This window comes from Triticum aestivum, chromosome 6A (genome assembly GCF_018294505.1).
Source record: "Triticum aestivum cultivar Chinese Spring chromosome 6A, IWGSC CS RefSeq v2.1, whole genome shotgun sequence".
Lineage (NCBI taxonomy): Eukaryota > Viridiplantae > Streptophyta > Magnoliopsida > Poales > Poaceae > Triticum > Triticum aestivum.
The window spans coordinates 598,959,967-598,983,987 of NC_057809.1; the positions used below are offsets into that span (position 1 = coordinate 598,959,967).

General features: G+C 41.3%; 1 protein-coding gene across 1 annotated transcript; it reads left to right on the plus strand.

Annotated features, from left to right (window-relative positions):
- The first annotated feature begins 268 nt into the window (after positions 1 to 268).
- On the plus strand, positions 269 to 1,559 carry LOC123128858 (thioredoxin-like protein CDSP32, chloroplastic). The gene has a single exon (XM_044548967.1). It carries the CDS (start codon positions 398 to 400, stop codon positions 1,292 to 1,294), a length of 897 nt encoding a protein of 298 aa, XP_044404902.1. The 5' UTR covers positions 269 to 397; the 3' UTR covers positions 1,295 to 1,559.
- Positions 1,560 to 24,021: the final 22,462 nt, after the last annotated feature.

The window sequence follows — 24,021 nt, forward strand, 5'->3', positions numbered from 1 at the left end:
TCGGCATCTCGATCGGTGATATTTTCGAAATTGTTTTATGTTCGTCCTACCCAAATCTCAGTCAATCAAAATATCGAAACCTGCCAGTATACCCCAGATCACCCGAGAGTTCAAAGCAAATTAGTTGTGGCCATGGCTAAGTGGGGCAAAAAATCAGATTGAGGTGTGTGGTCTCGCGAAGAAACCGACAAAATTGCAAGTGCAAATCATTGAAAAATCTGAGCTGAATGAAACACCAGCCACAAACCATCTTGAGTGGATGGGTTTTGATTGGAAGCCTCATCCTATTCTTCAAGCCTTCTCCCCCCTTCTCTAGCATAGCAGCAGCCAGTCAGCAGGAGTACTCCCTCGCTGCCATCATCACGAGCTAACTCGATTAAGCACAGATAGTGCATCAATGGCGTCCACCGCCCAGCTTCTCGGCCACCTCGCCGGCTCCACCACCACAGCCAGCCTTAGCGTCACGCCTGTGGGCGGCGGCAGCAGCAAGGTCAGGTTCCTGCCGGCGAAGGCGCAGAGGCGGCGCGTGGTGGCGCGGCCGCGGGCGGCGGTGTCCGGCGCGGAGAAGGAGAAGGCCAAGCCGGCCGGCAAGGAGGACGAGCGCGTGGTGCAGGTGCACAGCGCGGAGGAGTTCGACAGCGCGCTCCAGAAGGCCAAGAACCGGCTGGTGGTGGTGGAGTTCGCGGCGAGCCACAGCGTGAACAGCAAGCGCATCTACCCGTGCATGGTGGACCTCAGCCGCACCTGCGGCGACGTCGACTTCCTCCTGGTCATGGGCGACGAGTCGGAGGCCACGCGGGAGCTCTGCAAGCGGGAGGGCATCACCCAGGTGCCGCACTTCTCCTTCTACAAGGGCACCGAGAAGGTGCACGAGGAGGAGGGCATCGGCCCCGACCAGCTCGCCGGCGACGTGCTCTACTACGGCGACAACCACGCCGGCGTCGTGCAGCTGCACAGCCGGACGGACGTGGAGGCGCTCATGGCAGAGAACAGCGGCGAGGACGGGAAGCTGTTGGTGCTGGACGTCGGGCTCAAGCACTGCGGGCCCTGCGTCAAGGTCTACCCCACCGTCGTCAAGCTCTCCCGCTCCATGGCCGACACCGCCGTCTTCGCGCGCATGAACGGCGACGAGAACGACGCATGCATGCAGTTCCTCAAGGACATGGAGGTCGTCGAGGTGCCTACCTTCCTCTTCATCAGGGACAAGAAAATCGTCGGCCGCTACGTCGGCTCCGGCAAGGGGGAGCTCATCGGCGAGATCCTCCGGTACCAGGGCGTCAGGGTCACATACTAAACCAGCAAGCCACCAGCAATGCTTTATGTACGTAGTACAACAACGATACTTGTGAATTCGGCCAAACGAAAGGAGTGCAGATAGAATTACTCCTGTTTACTGCATGCATGCGGCATCAATCGATGCTATACATAGGTTCATATTTAGACATTTTTATGCTCTTAATTATCTGGTATTGGGCGCCAATCACATACGTTATAGCAGTAATAGAATTTTGGAGTGCAAATTGTAATAAGTTTATAATGGTTTTATTGTGATATTATCATAGCTTTGCCATCCTACTTTTTTTTATAGAAGGGCGTATTTTATTATCTCAAATGTAGCATCAAGCGATACAAAGCATTATGAATAACACCCGACCTCTGCATAACTAAGATGCATACAGCCAATCCCGAAAAGTCCGGCAAAAAGAAATGAAACTAAACCAACAAAACGACAACATCGGTAGAGTCCTATAGACCAACACTATGCCTACGTCGAAAGTGATGGTGGATCAATCCGGAGGTTATGCTGCCACTCATGTTGGGAAAAAACCTCTGTAGCAGCCTGCTCCAACCGCCACTCACGCTGTCGAGTATTAACATGTAAGCCGGGTGTCAAAACACGGGTATTCGTCAAGGCAAGGAAAAACTCGTGGCAAAAAAGAGTGACTCGGCTTATGGCTGAGTAAACCGGGTGAGCCCTCTAAAAAGCCTTCGGCTTACATATAAGACTCGGCATACTGTACGGAGTTACTGGGCTTACAGCCAATCCTCGACAAAGTTTGTCGGCACATGGCGATCATGGGAGTTGCAGACGGCTGATACGTCTCCGTCGTATCTACTTTTCCAAACACTTTTGCCCTTATTTTGGACTCTAACTTTTATGATTTGAATGGAACTAACCCGGACTGACGCTGTTTTCAGCAGAATTGCCATGATGTTGTTTTATGTGTAGAAAACAAATATTATCGGAATGACCTAAAACTCCACGGAACAACTTAGAAAAAATAAAAAAATCCTCGCCAAAGATGAAGACCATGTGGCCCACACCCTTCTCACGAGGGTGGGGGGCGCCCCCCCCCCCCCAGGGCGCGCCCCCCTACCTCATGGGCCCCCTGGATGCCCTCCACGCCAACTCCAACTCTATATATTTGCTTTCGGGGAGAGAAAAATGAGAGAGAAGAAATCATTGCGTTTTACGATACGGAGCCGCCGCCAAGCCCTAAAACCTCTCGGGAGGGCCGATCTGGAGTCCGTTCGGGGCTTCGAAGAGGGGGATTCATCGCCGTCGTCATTATCAACCATTCTCCTTCACCAATTTCATGATGCTCACCGCCGTGCGTGAGTAATTCCATCGTAGGCTTGCTGGACGGTGATGGGTTGGATGAGATTTATCATGTAATCAAGTTAGTTATGTTAGGGTTTGATCCCTAGTATCCACTATGTTCTGAGATTGATGTTGCTATAATTTTGCTATGCTTAATGCTTGTCACTAGGGCCCGAGTGCCATGATTTCAGATCTGAACCTATTATGTTTTCATGAATATATGTGAGTTCTTGATCCTATCTTGCAAGTCTATAGTCACCTACTATGTGTTACGATCCGGCAACCCCGAAGTGACAATAATCGGGACCACTCCCGGTGATGACCATAGTTTGAGGAGTTCATGTATTCACTATGTGCTAATGCTTTGTTCCGGTTCTCTATTAAAAGGAGGTCTTAATATCCCTTAGTTTCCAATAGGACCTCGCTGCCACGGGAGGGTAGGACAAAAGATGTCATGCAAGTTATTTTCCATAAGCACGTATGACTATATACGGAATACATGCCTACATTACATTGATGAATTGGAGCTAGTTCTGTGTCACCCTATGTTATACTGTTACATGATGAACCGCATCCGGCATAATTATCCATCACTGATCCGGTGCCTACGAGTTTTCCATATACTGGTTCTCGCTTATTTACTTTCCCGCTGCTACTGTTACAATCACTACAAAATACCAAAAACATTACTTTTGTTGTCTTTACTTTTGTTGTCGCTACCACCACTATCATATTACTTTGCTACTAAACACTTTGCTACAGATACTAAGTTTCCAGGTGTGGTTGAATTGACAACTCAGCTGCTAATACTTGAGAATATTCTTTGGCTCCCCTTGTGTCGAATCAATAAATTTGGGTTGAATACTCTACCCTCGAAAGCTGTTGCGATCCCCTATACTTGTGGGTTATCAAAACCAATTTTTAGCGCCGTTGCCGGGGAGCATACCTCTATTCTTTGAGTCACTTGGGATTTATATCTACTGGACACTATGAAGAACTTGAGAGATCCAAAACCAAGATCTATCCCTCAACTACGAGGGAAGGTAAAGAACTGCCATCTAACTCTGCACTTGATTCACCTTCTGTTATGAGTAAGTTTGCGACACCTACACCTGCTTCTGCTATTCGTTCTGATATGTCGCATGTTATTGATGATGCCACTTCTGCTATGCATGATACTTATGATGAAACTGCTTCTATGCCTTATACTACTGTGCCCCTTGGTGAATTTCTTGATGAACAAATTGCTAGGGCTAGAGAAAAAGAAATTATTGAATCTGAATACGATGATGATAGTGATGATGAAAATATGCCTGTTATTCCTGAGGGTTATCTTTTTGATATGGAATCTTCTGCCGCTATTTTATCTTGCAAAGATAAATATGAGCTTAAGAGGTTATTAATTAAATGGAACAAAGAATCACTTAGAGATAAAATGAAACCCGACCCTGCTTTTGCTACTTCACCCATATGTGTTCCTGACAAGGATTATGAATTCTCTGTTGATCCTGATATAATTACTTTGGTTGAATCTGATCCGTTTTATGGCTATGAATCTGAAACTGTTGTGGCACATCTTACTAAGTTAAATGATATAGCTGCCCAATTTACTAATGATGAGAGATCGCGTTACTTCTATATACTCAAAATATTTCCGTTCTCATTAAAGGGTGATGCTAAGATATGGTTTAATTCTCTTGATCCTAGTTGTGTGCGTAGTCCCCAGGATATGATTTATTACTTCTCTGCTAAATATTTCCCTGCTCATAAGAAACAAGCTGCTTTGAGGGAAATATACAACTTCGTGCAAATTAAAGAAGAGAGTCTCCCACAAGCTTGGGGGAGGCTTCTCAAGCTACTTAATGCTTTGCCTGATCATCCTCTTAAGAAATCTGAAATACTTGATATCTTTTATAATGGACTAACCGATGCTTCCAGAGATTACCTGGATAGTTGTGCTGGTTCTCTTTTCAGGGAAAGAACACCGGATGAAGCTAAAATGCTATTGAATAATATGTTGACAAATGAAAATAATTGGGCACCTCCTGAGCCATCTCCTGCTCCAATTACTGAACCTGTTCCTAAACCAACTCCGAAGAAGAGAGGTATTTTATTTCTCAGTCCCGAAGATATGCAAGAGGCAAAGAAATCTATGAAAGAAAAATGTATTAAAGCTGAAGACGTTAAGAATTTACCTCCTATTGAAGAAATACATGGTCTTAATTCACCGCCTGTTGAAGAAACATATGATCTTAATTCTTTATTTACTGAAGAACCTCCTGATCCCGATATCCCGACACATGTAGTAAAGGTAAATTCTCTCTATAAATATGATAAAGCTGAAGTCCCTCCTACTAAAATTGCTAGTCAGTGCTTGGATGAGTTTGATAACTTTATGTTTAAGCAAGACGACTTCAATGCTTATTTTGGTAGACAATGAAAAGAAAATGCTTATATGATTAGACGCTTGGGTGATTATATGGATAATATTAAAGGTGAACTTAAACTTGTTAGCAAACATGCTTCTATGGTTACCACTCAAGTAGAACAAGTACTTAAGGCTCAAAAAGAAGTGCTTGATGAAATGAATAGTAAGAAAAATGATTATGCTGTTAGAGTGGCTACTAGAACTGGTAGAATGACTCAGGAACCTTTGTATCCTGAAGGCCACCCTAAGAGAATCGAGCAAGATTCTCAAAGAAATAATATTGATGTTCCTAGTTCTTCTAAAAAGAAGAAGAAGAAAAATGATAGAACTGTCCAAACTTCTAGTGAACCTATTGCTGAACCACCTGATAATCCAAATGATATATCTATGTCTGATGCTAAAACACAATCTGGTAATGAACATGAACCAAGTAAAAATATTAATGATGATGTTCATGATGATGCTCAACCTAGTAATGATAATGATGTAGAAATTGAACCTGCTGTTGATCTTGATAACCCACAATCAAAGAATCAACGTTATGATAAAAGAGACTTTGTTGCTAGGAAACATGGTAAAGAAAGGGAACCTTGGGTTCAGAAACCCATGCCTTATCCTCCGAAACCATCCAAGAAAAAGGATGACGAGGATTTTGAGCACTTTGCTGAAATGATTAGGCCTATCTTTTTGCGTATGCGATTAACTGATGTGCTTAAAACAAATCCTTATGCTAAATATATGAAGGATATCATTACTAATAAAAGAAAGATACCGGAAGCTGAAATTTCCACCATGCTTGCTAATTATACTTTTAAGGGTGGAATACCAAAGAAACTTGGAGACCCCGAAGTACCTACTATACCTTGCTCCATTAAAAGAAATTATATTAAAACTATTTTATGTGATCTTGGAGCCGGTGTTAGAGTTATGCCTCTCTCTTTATATCGTAGACTTGACTTGAATAAGTTGACACCTACTGAAATATCTTTACAAATGGCTGATAAATCAACTGCTATACCTGTCGGTATGTGTGAGGATGTGCCTGTTGTGGTTGCAAACGTTACTATTTTAACGGACTTTGCTATTCTTGATATTCCCGAGGATGATAGTATGTCTATTATTCTTGGAAGACCTTTTCTTAATACTGCAGGGGCTGTTATTGATTGCAACAAAGGCAATGTCACTTTTCATGTTAATGGTAATGAGCATACGGTACACTTCCTGAGGAAACAACCTCAAGTTCATAGTATCAACTCCATTGGAAAAATTCCATCGATTATAATTGGAGGTTTTGAATTTTCTCTACCAACTGTCAAAAAGAAATATGATATACTTATTATTGGGGATGTGCATATCCCCGTTGAGGTAACTTAGTGCTATTCGAAATTTCTCTGGTTTCATGATTATCGGAATGAGTTTGTTAACAAGACTTGATCAACCTTGTTAGTGGATTCTTTTTGATGAGCATGAGATGGATGAAACTAGAAGCACAAACTTCTGTACCCTCTCTATACTTTCTGTTATGTATATTAAATAAAGTAAAAATAGTATTTTCTGTCTGTTTCCTTACTTATCCGTGCAATATAAAAATATCCCGAAAATAAAAGTCCTCAGAATGACATGCCAATTTAATATTATTTTTTCGAGAATATTTGAGGATTTGTTGTGCAAAAATTACCGCGGGAGGAGCTGCCACCTGGCCACGAGGGTGGTGGGCGCGCCCCCTGCCTCGTGGGCCCACGGTGGCCCTCCTCCACTTATCCTAGTACCCATCTTCTTCCTCTGTCTCACACAAACCCAAAAAACCAACTCAAGCACGAGTTCCAGCCACTTTTGTTGTGATTTTCGATCTCCTTGCTCAAAGCACCTCTCGCAAAACTGCTTGGGGAGATTGTTCCTTGGTATGTGACTCCTCCATTGGTCCAATTAGTTTTTGTTCTAGTGCTTTATTCTTTGCAAATTTGTGCTGCATAGGTGACCATGTTCTTGAGCTTACATGTCAAATTTATATGGTTCTAAGTAGTTCTAATGCTTGATATAGGCTCTAGGCACTTGTAGGAGTAGTTCCTATCAGTTTTATTGAAGTTGGTCCACTTTTGTTTGAAGTTACTAAAAATTTTAGAATTTTTCAGAGAAAAACAATATGCTTAGGAAGATGTTCCAAGGTGGTTCCTCTAAGAAGCAAGGACTCAGGATTGCTATGCGCGATGCTGACGAGGATCCACCAAGAGATGCTCCAGTACGGCCTTGCGAATGGCCGTCGGAAAATTTTATGGACCGTGCGGGAATTAAAGAAGAATTCAAAGTGTATTTGTGCAATGCCGGTCTTGAGGATTTTGAGGCTGACAAATGCCCCCAGTATCATGATCTCACAAGTTCATTTGTGAGGAGGTTTGAGTATTCATCTTCGCGTAATTCTCCTTCAGTCATGTTTGATCTCTATGACAAATCTTATACCATGGACTTAGAGGATTTCACTTCTGCTTGCAAACTTCCATCATGGGGTAGTGTTAGGGATCCCCCTAAATCTGAATTTAGAAACTTTCTTGCTAATATAATTGTGGGGGAATCTAGAGATATAACGCAGGCTACCATAGGGAGCATTCACTTTCCTGCTATACATTATTCTGCTCTCTTCGTCGGTAGATGCATAAATGCTAAGGATGAAGCATGTCACATGTGTGTCCCTGATCTTAGCATTCTTAGGAGTGCTGTGTTAGGAGACCAATCTTATCATATGGGAGCCATTGTAGCTCGTAGGTTGCATCATAATAGACATAATGGAGATTTCTTTGGAGGAATTTATGCAACCCGCTTAGCTCATTTTCTTGAGATAGACATTCGTGAGGGTGATATGGAGTTGCCTCCTGCATATTTAGATTATGACTCTATGGCTTCGCACTAGTTCGTCGAGAGGCCTGAATCACTTCTCTTATATCGTTTAATTTTTGATAAATGACGTGTTTTCCATATTACTCTCCCTGCTCCCGCCTTCTTTGATTCATAGACAAAAGGAAGATATGTTATTACCAGAGAGGAGGCAGAAGAGTATGAGAGGAGAGCGGAGGCAGCTCGACTCCACGCTGCAGCTCAGCAGGCGATAACCGCTGCACATCAGTATGATCCCAACTATTCTTCCTCATCACAGTACGACCCCAACAATTATTATTATGGATATCTGCCAGGCCAGCCGTGGCCATAGACCAACTTAGGCCAAAAGCCTAAGCTTGGGGGAGTACGTATTTCTCACCGACATTACATTTATGTTCACACACACTCATTGCTAGATGTCGGTGCTCATACTTTTTCACTGTAATATCCATGCTAGTTTATTTTCTTGTTCCTGCTTTCTTCTTGTGTGTTTGCTAAAACTTAACAAAAAAACAAAAAAAATAGTAGTAGTTTATTTTTCTGTTGTAGTAGTAATAACTAAAAAGAAAACCCAAAAATATTTCCCGTTCTTCTTTTTGCTTGTTGGGAGCTTTCCCGTGTAAATAGTTTTATTTCTTTTCTTTTCTTTGGGGGTCCGTAGGAGAAGACCATAATTAAATTGTTGAAGTGGCTCTTATATGCATTTTGATTTAACCAAGAGCCCATATTGCCTTGTCTTCTCCTGTTTATTGAATGCTCGCAGGTTCCAACTTAGTCCAATGCACGTGCACTCTTATTATTATTCACACCGTTCGCTCGTGCAAGTGAAAGACAATTATGATGATATATGATGGACTGACTGAGATGAGAAAAGCTGGTATGAACTCGACCTCTTTTGTTTTTGTAAATATGATGAGTCCCTCGTTCTTAATTCAGCTTATTATGAATAAACATGTTTGCAATGACAATTAGAGATCATAGTTGCTTGTGCCATGCTTGATTAGCTATGAGTTATAATGGTTTACCTTGTGTGCCAACATGCTATTGAGATGATTATGATGTGGTATGATGGGGTGGTATCCTCTTTTGAATGATTTAAGTGACTTGACTTGGCACATGTTCACACATGTAGTTGAAACAAAATCAACATAGCCTTCATGATATTTATGTTCATGGTAGATTATATCCTACCCATGCTTGCATCCAATGTTTATTAATTTTAATGCATGTACATGGCTGTTGTCGCTCTCTAGTTGGTCGCTTCCTAGTCTTTTGCTAGCCTTCACTTGTACTAAGCGAGAATACTGCTTGTGCATCCAATCCCTTAAACCCCAAAGTTATTCCAGATGAGTCCACCATACCTTCCTATATGCGGTATCTACCTGCCGTTCCAAGTAAATTTGTATGTGCCAAACTCTAAACCTTCAAATAATCATTTTGTTTTGTATGCTCGAATAGCTCATGTATCAACCAAGGCTGTCCTTATCTTCCGTGTTAGGCGGGTTATTCTCAAGAGGAGTGGACTCTGCTCCTCACTCACGAGAAAATGGCTGGTCACCGGGATGCCCAGTCCCATGCTTTATGCAAACTAAATCAAAATTAATTGCAAACAAAACTCCCCCTGGGACCTGATGTATATTGGAGGCACTCGTTGTTTCAAGCAAGCCATGGATTGATGCTTGTTGGTGGAGGGGGAGTATAAACTTTACCATTCTGTTTGGGAACTGCCTATAATGTGTTTAGCATGGAAGATATCTCCATCTCTTAGTTGCTACATTGACAATGAAAGTATACCGCTCAAAATACAATTTATCTCTATTTCAAAACCGAGCTCTGGCACCTCTACAAATCCCTGGTTCCCTCTATGAAGGGCCTATCCATTTACTTTTATCTTGAGTCATCACCCTCTTATTAAAAAGCACTAGCTGGAGAGCACAGCCGTCATTTGCATTCATCATTGTTAATTTATATTGGGTATGACTATGATTGGATCTCTTTCATCATGAATTACAATGTCTAGTCCGTCCTTGATCTTTAAAGGTGCTCTGCATTTATGTTTTGCGGTCTCAGAAAGGGCTAGCGAGATACCATCTTGTTATACCATATTATGATTGTTTTGAGAAAGTGTTGTCATTCGAGATTTATTATTATGACTTGCTAGTTGATTATGCTATTGATATGAGTAATTGTGAGACCTGAGAATTATTGCAAATGTGGTTAGTTATGATCTATGCTGAGAACTTGAATGCTGGCTTGACATAGTTACAACAACAAGAGCAAACAGAGTTTGTAAAAGTTTTTCTTTCTTTCTTTCAGTTTGTCAACTGAATTGCTTGAGGACAAGCAAGGGTTTAAGCTTGGGGGAGTTGATACGTCTCCGTCGTATCTACTTTTCCAAACACTTTTGCCCTTGTTTTGGACTCTAACTTGTATGATTTGAATGGAACTAACCCGGACTGACGCTGTTTTCAGCAGAATTACCATGATGTTGTTTTATGTGCAGAAAACAAATATTCTCGGAATGATCTGAAACTCCACGGAACATCTTAGAAAAAATAATAAAAATCCTCGCCAAAGATGAAGACCAGGGGGCCCACACCCTTCTCACGAGGGTGCCCCCCCCCTAGGGCGCGCCCCTACCTCGTGGGCCCCCTGGATGCCCTCCGACGCCAACTCCAACTCTATATATTTGCTTTCAGAGAGAAAAAATGAGAGAGAAGAAATCATCGCGTTTTACGATACGGAGATGCCGCCAAGCCCTAAAACCTCTCGGGAGGGATGATCTGGAGTCCGTTCGGGGCTCCAGAGAGGGGGATTCGTCGCCGTCGTCATCACCAACCATCCTCCATCACCAATTTCATGATGCTCACCGCCGTGCGTGAGTAATTCCATCATAGGCTTGCTGGACGGTGATGGGTTGGATGAGATTTATCATGTAATTGAGTTAGTTTTTTTAGGGTTTGATCCCTAGTATCCACTATGTTCTGAGATTGATGTTGCTATAACTTTGCTATGCTTAATGCTTGTCACTAGGGCCCGAGTGCCATGATTTCAGATCTGAACCTATTGTGTTTTCATGAATATATGTGAGTTCTTGATCATATCTAGCAAGTCTATAGTCACCTACTATGTGTTACGATCCGGCAACCCCGAAGTGACAATAATTGGGACCACTCCCGGTGATGATCATAGTTTGAGGAGTTCATGTATTCACTATGTGCTAATGCTTTGTTCCAGTTCTCTATTAAAAGGAGGCCTTAATATCCCTTAGTTTCCAATAGGACCCCGCTGCCGCGGGAGGGTAGGACAAAAGATGTCATGCAAGTTCTTTTCCATAAGCAAGTATGACTATATACGGAATACATGCCTACATTACATTGATGAATTGGAGCTAGTTCTGTGTCACCCTATGTTATAACTGTTACATGATGAACCGCATCTGGCATAATTATCCATCACTGATCCAGTGCCTACGAGTTTTCCATATACTAGTTCTCGCTTATTTACTTTCCCGCTGCTACTGTTACAATCACTACAAAATACCAAAAACATTACTTTTGTTGTCTTTACCTTTGTTGCCGCTACCACCACTATCATATGACTTTGCTACTAAACACTTTGCTGCAGATACTAAGTTTCCAGGTGTGGTTGAATTGACAACTCAGCTGCTAATACTTGAGAATATTCTTTGGCTCCCCTTGTGTCGAATCAATAAATTTGGGTTGAATACTCTACCCTCGAAAGTTGTTGCGATCCCCTATACTTGTGGGTTATCAACGGCAGCGTCATGACGCCTGCTGTAAGCCGAGCGCCCCGATAAACGGCACTCGGCTTACATCGCCTATTTTTCCATAACCAGATTTTCATGTAAAAAATGTTTTTAATAATGTGGTCCATTTTGAGCCGGTGTAGGAAGGTTCGGGACATAGGGTGCCCGTCCCCCCCCCCTCCGCCCCCACTTTGAGCCGGCGGGAGGGAATCTCTCAAGTGTGGTTGAATTGATAACTCAACTGTTAAAGCTTATAAATATTATTTGGCTCCACTTGTGTCGAATCAATAAATTTGGGTTGAAATACTAGCCTCAGTGACTGTTGCAATTCCCTATACTTGTTGGTCATCAAAACTATTTTCTGGAGTGTGTGCCGAGGAGCATAACTTTGTTTATTAAGTTCACTTAGGAGTTAATTATTCGTTGCACTGTATCTTTACTGTGAAGAATCTCAGGGATTCCAAAACTAAGATCATGCCCTCTGAAAAAGAGAGGAGGTAAGGAACTTCCAATTAGCTCTACTGTCGATTCGCCCTCTGTTTTAAGTCAACTTGTGACACCACCACATACTTTACATACTCATATGTTACACACTATAGGCACTGATTTTGCTATTGATGATACTTATGATGATGCTTCTACTTTGCTTCATAATATTGTTCCACTTGGTGAATTATTGGATTCTCATATTGCTCAAGCTAAAGAAAATGAAACTACTAAAAATTCTCAAGGGAGGAGAAGACAACTCGGTCTCCCCTTCAAGGCCATGGAAAAGGGAGACACTTTCTATTCTCAGCTTTATCCTGATGTTTCTTTATTTGATATTAATGCATTAAAGGCCGTTGAGGCAATCTGTGCTCAAAATATGGCGCTCGCTCAAGAGGTTATTGCATTCGAGGAACATAACTGTGCACTTTGTGAGATCATCAGAAAGATGAATGAGTTGGCAGCATGGAAGGACAAGGCCACCACTTCATTGCCACCACCGAAGAAAGAAACGGGTATGGGCACCACCCTTAGCTTATTCCAAGCTTGGGGGAGGTGCCCCGGTATCATATCACCATCACTTTTATTATCATTATTTATTTTAGTTCGATCTTTAGTTACTTCGTGATTTAGAAGAATAAAAGTTTTAGTATGAAGTAGTTTTCGAGTGATTGTTTTGTGATCGTCCTATCTATCTATCTAATCATGAGTGAGAATTATATAATAAAAATTAGTTTGAGTTTTGTTACTTTACTTTCTTGCATCAATCATAGCATGAAAATAAAAAGATCATGTGCTAATCCCATGGGGAGTAATGACTTCACATACAAGAAGTATAGTTGATAAAATTTATTGGAAGTTGACAAACATAGCATTGGTCATTGATGCCATTCATGAAAGAATAATAAAGGAATAGATATTTCACATATAAATACACTATCTTGGACATCTTTTATGATTGTAAGCCCCATTAATTATTTTCAAGCTTGATCAAATAGTTGATGTTGGACAAGGAAGAGAACGTAATGAGTTATGTTTGCTTATATTTACACAGAAGTTATACTGTCATGGATCCTCTAACATGTGGTGCTTGCTCATAATATTTTGCTAGCCAAAATTTTGTAGTGGGTAGAGATACTACTTATGCATCCAAATACCCTTAAACCCAGTTTCTTGTCATGAGAGTCCACCAAATCTACCTATGGATTGAATAAGATCCTTCAAGTAAGGTGTCATCGATGCAAAGCAATAAAATATTACTCCTAAATATGCATGATGTTTTATTGTAAGGAAAAATAAGTTTTGTACGAACTTGTGATGGTGAAGAAGTAAAAGCGACATACTGCATAATAAATGTCGCTACCACAAGGGGCAATATAATGCAAATGATAGGCCCTTAATGCAAATGAGCATCACTTTTTAGTAGAGATACACAAGTGGTATCTCTACTATTGACTCTTGCATTAAGGGGTAACCCAAATGAAAAAGCATATGACAACATCTGCTTCTCTCTGTAAAGGGTCTATCTTTTACTTTTTAGTTTTAACATTTATGCAAGAGTCAATAGTATTCATTCATATTCCGATTTCAATTATTCTACACTTGGAAATCATCATGTGGTAGGGAAAGATTCAGGCACATATATCCAGTTGGATGTAGGTGATCAGAGTTATTATTGTTGACATTATCCCTAAGGTAAACGAGTAGGGAGGTGAAACATTAAACCCCCATCTTCATGTGTGTCTGATTGAACTGTTTGTTCTAAAAATATGTTTTGAGTGTCAGCAATCATGGGAGACTATATGATAGTTGAGTATGTGTAATTTGCTAAACCAAAAGCTCTTACATAGACTCTTCCCGTAAGTATGATGAATTGTAATTGCTTTGATGATTGAGAACATAATTTGTTAGTTTTCAAGAAAGTTTATTGTTTATACTTCAGCTTGTGGATGAACTGTTACTTGATCATGAGAAGTTTTATGATGGATAATTGTTGTTATAATAATGGTCATGATGCTTCTAGTTCTGTATTTTGTTTTATCGACACCCCTCTCTATAAACATGTGGTCATGATTAACGAGTTTGGCATTCGCTTAAGGACAAGTGAGGTATAAGCTTGGGGGAGTTGATACGTCCATTTTGCATCATATTTTCCTACTATTATTTATAATGTTTTCGATCATTATTTCACTTTATGATGCAATTCTAATGCCTTTTCTCTCTTAATATGCAAGATATACATGAAGAGGGAAATTGCCGCTAGCTGGAATTCTGACCAAAAAGAGCTACATCAGATATAGCTATTCTTCGAAGCTCCAAATGACCTAAAAATATGGAGATTTATTTTGGAATATATAGAAAATACTATAAGAAAACACCACCGAAGAAGATAAATGGTGGGCCCACAAGGCAAGGGGCGTGCCTTGCCCCTTGTGGGGCCCACAGAAGGCCTCCGGTGCCCCCCTTCTGCCATATGAGGTCATTTTCCCTCAAAAAACAAATAAGAGAAGACTTTTGGAATGAAGCACCGCCGTCTCGAGGTGGAACCTGGGCAGGAGCATGTTTGCTCTCCAGCGGAGCAATTCCGCTGGGGATACTTCCCTTCGGGAGGGGGAAATCGAAGCCATCGACATTACAACGATCCTCTCATCATGGGAGGACAAATCTTCATCAGCATTTTCACCAGCACCATCTCATCTCAAACCCTAGTTCATCTTCTGTATTCAATCTTTGCCTCAAAATCTCAGATTGGTACATTTGGGTGGCTAGTAGTGTTGATTATTTATTTGTAGTTGATGCTAGTTGGTTTATTTGGTGGAAGATCATATGTTCACATTATTAATCAAAAAAATATTCTCCTATGATCTTGAACATGTATATGATTTATGAGTAGTTCCGTTTGTTCTTGAGGACATGGGAGAAGTCTTATTATAAGTAATCATGTGAAGTTGGTATTCATTTAATATTTTGATGATATGTATGTTGTTCGTCCTTTGGTGGTGTTATGTAAAATGTCGATTACACGACACATTACCATAGTTGGTCCTAGGGGAAGGCATTGGGGAGTAGTAAGTATATGATGGGTTGTGAGAGTGACAAAAGTTTAAAGCCTAGTTTATGTGCTATTCCGTAAAGGGCAGATTTGAATCTATATGTTTCATGCCATGCTTAGATTTATCTTAATTCTTTTTTCGTAGTTTTGGATGCTTGCTAGAGGGGGTAACCATAAGTGGTAACAGCAGTCTAGCACCGGTCCACCCACATATCAAATCTATAATCTATAATACTTAAATAGTTGATCCCCACTACTTCTAATTCTCTCAACATGCAAGCCATTCACCTCACCAAGTGTGCCACGTCAGCATCCACTAACAATATTTTTCAGCCCATGCAATACTTCTAATTATCTCAACATGCATGCCATCCACCTCACCAAGTGTGCCGCATCAGCATCCACTAACAATATTTTCAGCCCGTGCAAACCTTATTTCATTATCATTAATTCTCTCAACATGCAAGCATCCCACTCCACCATAATCTAATATATTTTTCAGCCCACGCAAACCATACCAATATGTTTATTTTTGTCACTGGCCATATGTAGTAGATTAGATAATTATTTAATTTATTTACTTCCAAAAGGTTATGAAATGCCCTGATTTACACATAATGCAAGTACGGAATATTTATATAATAAAATTAGTAGCTTTTGATTTAGATCTTTTCCTTCATATGTAAGTCGTCTGTAATTAATCTTTATATTTCCGCAGCAACGCGCGGGGTAATTACCTAGTTATCAAAGTAGTGAATGCTAATCAACTAAACATAATGGACATGACTGGTGAAATTTTCATGTGTCCTCAAGAACGCTTTGCTCACTATAAGAAGTACTTCCGACTTGTCCTTTGCTATAAAAGGGATTGGGCCACTTTGTTACTATTGCTACTTGCTACAAATTATCTTGCTATCAAACTATACATTACTACTACTTACAGCACTTGCAGAGAATACCTTACTAAACCTCTTATCAATTCCTTGCTAAAAGGGATGGCAACACGTCATTGGATAATAATATGTAGCATTAATCACCATGTTTAATTAGAGATTACAGCGGGTAGAAGAGGTGTTACACCGCTGCATAAAGGGGAGAGAGTTGGTGTTGACGGTTCCCCAAGCGGCGCTTCGGCGCCACCAGAAGAGAGGGGAGAGAGAGCCCCTCCTTCTTGCTTCCCCTAGATGGGAGGAGATTTTACCCTCTGGTCCATGACCACCATGGCTCTCGGAGGTCAGGAGCCCCTCCGAGATTGGATCTCTCTCCCTTTGTTCTCTTCTGTTTTGTGTTCCTATTTTCTGGCCGAAAACTATTTCTTAAATATTCGGAGATTCATAACTTTGATCGGGCTAAAATTTTAACACGTTTTTTTCTCTCGATATAAGCTTCCTTGCGGCCGAAGAAGGACCCCAACCGACTTACGAGGTGCCCACACGGCAACCCCGCGCGGCCAGGGGGTGGTGGCGCCCTCACGCCTTATGAAGGTCGTGGGCCTCCGTTTGCGTTGATTCCACCTCCCAAAAATCACATATATTCCAAAATAATTCTCCATAAAATTATATCGCGTTTGGACTTTGTTTGATATGGACTTTCAGCGAAAGAAAAAACATGCAACAAACAAGAACTGACGTTGGGCACTGGATCAATATGTTAGTCCCAAAAATAATATAAAATGTTGTCAAAAGTATATGAAAGTTGTATAATATTGTCATGAAAAAATCAAAAATTATAGATACAAACGGAGACGTATTAGCATCCCCAAGCTTAGTTCCTGCTCGTACTCGAGTAGGTAAATGATAAAAAGATAATTTTTTTAATGTGGAATGCTACGTAACATAATTTTGATCATATGATCTAATCATAGCATGAATATTAACATACGAGTGATTCAAGGCAATAGTCTACCATTTGATATAATAAAGACATCAATACTCATGCATACCAATAAACAATCATGCCTTTCACAATAAAAATGCTAAAAAACACTATCCCTATAAAATCATATAATCTTGTCATGCTCGATCTTTCTAACACAAAGTATTAATCATGTACAACCCCGATGACAAGCCGAGTAATTGGTTCATACTTTCTAACACGCTTCATCTTTTTCAACTTACACGCAATACATGAGCATGAACCATGGATATGGCACTATGGGTGGAATAGAATGCGATGATAGAGATCGATAAGGAGAAGTGAAAAATGGAGAAAGTCTCACATCAACTAGGCGGATCAATGGGCTATGGAAATGACTATCAATCGATATCAATGCGAGGAGTAGGGATTGCTAAGCAATAGATGCACTAAGAGCTATAAGTGTATGAAAGCTCAACTGACAACTAAGTAGGTGTGTATCCAACTTTCTTGCTCATGAAGACCACGGGCATTCGAGAAAGCCCATCATCAAAATATACAAGCCAAGTTCTTTAATGAAAAATTCCCACTAGTATATGAAAGTGAGTACATAGGAGACTCCATATGAAAAATATGGTGCTACTCTGAAGCACAAGAGTGGTAAAAGGATAGTAACATTGCCTCTTCTCCCTTTTTCTCTCTTTTTTGGGGCTCTTTTTGGCCTCTCTTTTTTTCTTTTTCTTTTATTTTTTGTCCGGTTCCTCGTCCCAACTTGTGGGAGAATCATATTCTCCATCATCCTTTCCTCACTAGGACAATGCTCTAGTAATCATAATCATGACACTTTTATTTATTTATAACTCAATATTACAACTCGATATCTAGAACAATATGACTCTATATGAATGTCTCTGGCAGTGTACTACTATACATGCCAGTGTTTATTGCCTTGCGTGAATTGGTGGGATAATAAACTTTCTGTTCTTGCAATGATCTAGTGTAACATGTATGATAATGATGAACGGTGGCTGAGCCACAAATACTATGTAAGCTATATGATCACGTAAAGCAATATGACAATGAAAATGTATGTCATAATAGCAGAACGGTGGAAGTTGCATGGCAATATATCTCAGAATGGCTATGGAGATGGAATGATAGGTAGTAATGATGGTTGTTTTGAGAAAGATATAAGGGCAATGTGGTTTGGATGATAGAGCGTATCATATCATGAGGTTTTGGATGCACCGGTCAAGTTTGCACCAACTCTCGAGGTGAGAAAGGGCAATGCATGTTACCGAAGAGTCTAGTAAATGGCGAAAAGGTAAGAGTGTATAATCCATGGATTCACATTATTAGTCATAAAGAACTCACATACTTATTGCCAAAGTTTATTACCCCTCGAAGTAAAGTACTACTACGCATGCTCTTGGGGGGATAGATTAGTAGGAAAAGATCACCGCTCATCCCCGACCACCACTCATAAGACACTCAATAATAAATCATGTTCCAACTTCATCGCATAACTAGAGACTATGCGTGCATGCTTCGAGAATCACAGTCCTTAACACCAATATTCTTACTAAACCACAATCATTCAATAGTACCTCCCACATATCAACATCTTAATGTTGCAAAACTATTGCAAGGAATCAGAAATATCATATTAAGTGATCTACAAGTTTCATGTAGAATTTTATGACTAACCATGGGAATGACCAATTCCTGTTGATTCTCTATATAAGTGAAACATGAGAGTTCAACTCTTTCTACAAAAGACCACGCTCTAATAAATATAAGTGAAGCTTTCTATATGTAGAGAAACATGCATCCAAACTTCAAATGATATAAATGAAGCACATGAAGCATTCTCTATAAGGCCATACTCAAAAGGTATAAGTGAAGTGCAAACAGCATTCTAGAAATTAACCAAGGACTATCACATGCCAGCATGGTGCATTACTAAAAGAAAAAGAAAAAAACACATAATGCTCGAAGAATTTACGCATATCATGTGAACAAAACAAAAACTGAGACATACCGATAATTATCGAAGAAGAAAGATGGGATGCCTTCCGGGACATCCTGCTTAGACGCCTCCTTGAATATTTACTGGGTACCTAAGCTTGAACTCTTGCCTCTCCTTATTCTTCTTATATCGATACCTCCTCGATTTTCAAACACTACATCCACAAAAAACTTAACCGTCATGTCTTGCTGTAACATTATTGTATAATTATAATCAAACATTACCCACAGTACGCTATCACAATTCTATGGCTCTCGAGTTAATGGGGCTACAGTCTGTGAATGGTACATATACTTTTGTAACTCAAAAAATTCTAAAAAATTAGTACAAAATAAACAATTTGCATAGTAATACTGTGTAAAAAATTCAAAAACTTTGACGTCGGCGGGAGGGGAAGACCGGCACTTCTCTTCCTTTCTGTCTGCTATGCCTGCGGGCGTGTCAGTTTCGTGCTCGTCGTGGCGGGGCATGGACTCGGCGATGTGCTCCTCGTCGTCGGTCTCACCGAACACCGCCTCGCCCGAGTTGTCGCTCTCCTTGTAGGAGGCTTCCACCTCCACCACCCGCCGGCGGTGCCGCCACCGCGCGTGGCAGATCTCACGAGCGAAGCGGTAAGACTCGAGCAACGCCAGGTGCGCGACCGGCGCGACAACCCTACCAGCGACGAGCTGCTCCTTCGCCTGCACGTGCTCAGGAAGTGGTGGTTATCGGCGGCGCCGGCCTATGTCTCCTAGAACCGCTCCTCCTGCACCATGTTCATGTAATGGGCACGAGCCTTCGCCGGTTCGTCGACGACGACGTCCTGCATTGGGACATCATCGTCCTCCGAGCTTTGGCTGGGAGAGATCGATGGTGGGAGAGGTGCCTCAAAGGTGGGCGACAGACTTCCAAAGAGCTTTGACGGGGGAGAGATCCATGGGAGAGGTGCGAAGAGGGCTCGAAGGTGAATGACAATGACTATGGCTGGGGAACCAGTTTTTACATGACAGACGGGTGGAGCCGAAGGAGACACCGCAGCACCTCATGTCAATGTGAGCAGCGTTCAACCGGCACCAATGAGCAGTAGACTTTGTTATGGACAGGCATGATTGCGAAAGTTAATCAAAAATGTTATAAATCGAAAGTGATTGGTCGATTGATTGATGGTTACAGAGATTATATATATCCCTTGGAGAGATGCGACGATCCCGAAGAGATGCATCGGTTCCAGGAGGACGGGAGAGAGGCGACGGTTGCGATGGACATAGGCGTCCGTGCGGGCGCAACCGCTCGTTCGATGGGCAAGGGGAGATTTCCCTTAATTACAGATTATAGTTTAATCTTAACACTCCCCCTAATCTACGCTTGACCATGTAGAATCATCTTCACGATTGTCTTTGAAGCTCTATCATCTCAAAAGATTCTCCTTCAAAAAGTTCTTCATAAAATCTTTGATGAGATCCTGAAACATATACTCATAAAGAAAGACATCATAATGTGATGTCATTAAAATAAGGATATCTCAAGAAGAGACTCCCCCTGACACCTGTAAGTCCCTAAGTCTCCGCATACCAATTCCATGAACACATTTCTGGAACGTAGAATTTGGTAGAGACTTGGTAAATAAATCAGCAAGGTTGTTGCATGATTTGACTTGCAGAATGCTTATTTCCCCGCTTTTCTGAAGATTATGGGGGAAAAACCATTTAGGAGAAATATGCTTGGTGATATTACTCTTGATGTATCCTGTTTGCATCTGCGCAACACAGGCTGCATTATCTTCATAGATAATGGTAGGTGATTTTATCGAACCCATTCCACATGATTGTTTTATGTGGTTTATCATTCTGCGAAGCCATACACATTCGCATGTTGCTTCAAATAATGAAACTATTTCAGAATGATTGGTAGATGTTGCCACCAGAGTCTGTTTCGAGACTTCCATGATATAGCAGTGCCACCATGTAGGAACACAAAGCCGGTCTGAGATCTGGCATTATGGGGATCAGACAAATAGCCGGCATCTACATATCCAATCACATCATAGTCCTGATTTTTCCGGAACTGAAAAACTAGGCCAAGATCCTTTGTGCCTTGGAGATATCTAAAGATATTCTTCACTCCAGACCAATGACGTTTGGTGGGAGTTGTGCTATGTCTAGCAAGTAGATTCACTGCAAATGCAATATCAGGTCTTGTGCAATTTGCAAGATACATAAGCGCTCCAACAGCACTAAGGTATGGAACTTCAGGTCCCAACACCTCTTCTCCATCATCCCTTGGTCTGAACGGATCTTTCTCTACGTCTAGAGATCGAACCACCATGGGAGTTTTAGATGGATAGGATTTGTCCATATTGAATTTTTCCAATATTTTCTGGATATAGGCAGATTGGTGTACCATGATTCCTGAGGAAAGATGCTCAAGTTGAATACCTAAGCAAAATTTGGTTTTACCCAAATCCTTCATCTCAAATTCCAACTTTAGGTGATTGTGTGCTTTATCAATGTCTGGTGTGTTGTCGATGATGTTGAGATCATCAACATACACATAAATGATGCAAAATCCTGTAGAGGACTTCTTGATGAAAACACATGGGCAATCAGCACTATTGGAGTAACCTTTCTGAAGAAGGAACTCACTGAGTCGGTTGTACCACATCCGTCCCGACTGCCTTAAGCCATATAGTGACTTATTCAGCTTTACACAAAACATGTTGCATTTTGCATTTTTATTCGGGACAGAGATTCCATCACTAACCTTCATATATATATATATATATGTCCGAATCTAGTGACCCGTAAAGATATGCGGTCATGACATCCATCAACTGCATAGATAGACGATTTTGCACTGCCAAAGATATAAGATATCAGAAAGTGGTTGCACTCATTACTGGAGAATATGTTTCAGTGAAATCAATGTCGGGTTTCTACGTGAAACCTTGTGCTACGAGCCTTGCTTTATATCTCACCACCTCATTGTTCTCATTCCGTTTCCGGAGAAAAACCCATTTGAATCTCACAGGGAAAACACTGGGAGGTGTAGGTATTGCTTCAGTGAATACCTTTCTTTTGTTAAGCGAGGCAATTTCTGCTTGGATTGCATCCTTCCATTTAGGCCAGTCGGAGCGCTTTTGGTACTCAACGATAGACCTTGGATCATGATCAGTGAGAAGGGTATCTGCAATCTTTTCAGCAAAATATATGTTGACAGTCGTAGTCTTACGGTCAAATAATTCTCCAGAATCAACATAGTTGATGGAAATTTCCTGCACCCCTAGTGACTCTTCGTGATTTCCCAATACGATCGAGTCTGGGTGTTCTGATGTCCCAGTCAGCTTGTGCATACTAGAACTGGGTTGTGGAGGTTGCCCTTCCACTGGGTGTATACTACCCATCAGGTGTTTGTCAACGTTGAGTTGACCTGCATTTACTGACTCCGAGGTTTTTCTCCTCGATTTCCTTTGCTTCTTGCTAGAAGCATGCTCCAGGTCAGAGGCCGTACTACTCCCCCTCTTTTTAGGAATAGGGAGTTGAGTGGTTTTTATTGGTACCTCCACTCTTTCTGGCGTGTTTCTGGCCGGGTTTAAGGATTTTGTAACACCTTTCAAATCAGTAAATGAATCTGGCAGATTATTTGCAAGATGTTGCAAATTAATGATCTTCCGAACTTGAAGTTCGGTCTCATGGGTACATGGATCAGAGAATGAAATGGAATGAGCATTCCAATCAATTTCCGGGCATTCTTTCTGGTACTTGAAATCTCCCCCTAATGCCGGAAAATGTTCCTCATTAAATATGCAATCAGCATGACGGGCTGTGAACAGATCCCCAGTCAGGGGTTCCAGGTACTTAATAATCGACGGTGATTTGTACCCCACATAGATCCCCAACTTCCTGTGTGGGCCCATAGATGTCCGATGTGGTGGTGAGATCGGGATGTATGCAGCACATCCGAACTTACGCAGATGGGAAATGCTTGGAGGATTTCCACGTACCAATTCTAGAGGGGAAGAACTGTGATATGCAGTTGGCCTCAATTGTATCAAGTCAGCAGCGTGTAAAACAGCGTGACCCCAACAAGAGGTTGGCAAGTTGCAATTCATCAACAAAGGTCTTGCAATGAGTTTGATCCTCTTAATCAATGCTTCAGCCAAACCATTTTGTGCATGGACATATGGAACAGAGTGCTGAACTTCAATCCCCAAAGCCATGCAATAATCATTGAAAGCACGTGAGGAGAATTCTGCAGCATTATCCATTCGAATTGACTTAATTCGACTTTCAGGATAATGGGCTTGCAACTTAATGACTTGCCTCATTATCTTGGCAAATGCATGGTTTCGTGTGGATAGAAGACACACATGTGACCATCATGTAGATGTGTCAATCAGAACCATGAAATACCGGAAAGGTCCAGATAATGGTTGAATGGGACCACAAATGTCTCCTTGAATATGTTCAAGGAACTGAAGTGGTTCAGCTTGTATTTTGAGGTGTGAGGGCCTCAAAATTAGCTTTCCCGTGGCACAAGATGTGCACACAAAATCAGAGGATTGAGGAAATTTTGACTCAAGCAAATTATGACCAATGGAATTGCTAGTAATTTTTCTCATCATCCCTATTCCAGGATGGCCTAGGCGATCATGCCAGGTTTGGAATGCATTAACATTCTAAAAAATTACTTTGTATGCAACATGTTCCACGGGTTTGATGTACGTATAGTACAAACCAGATGATAGAGAAGGAATTTTCTCATGTACCTTTTTGCCATATCCGTCATCTTTAGTAAAGAGTAGATACTCCTCTTTGTTGTCTTTATGGGTTTCAATATGAAAACCATTTTTACGGATATCTCGATAACTGATCAGGGTACGTGCAGAATCGGGATACAGTAAAGCATCCTAAATTGTCACATATGTACCACTTGGGAGGGTGAATATGGCACG

What these genes read in the sequence shown, in the direction of transcription:
- LOC123128858 (XM_044548967.1), top strand. Translation starts at nt 398, where the DNA reads ATGGCGTCCACCGCCCAGCTTCTCGGCCACCTCGCCGGCTCCACCACC.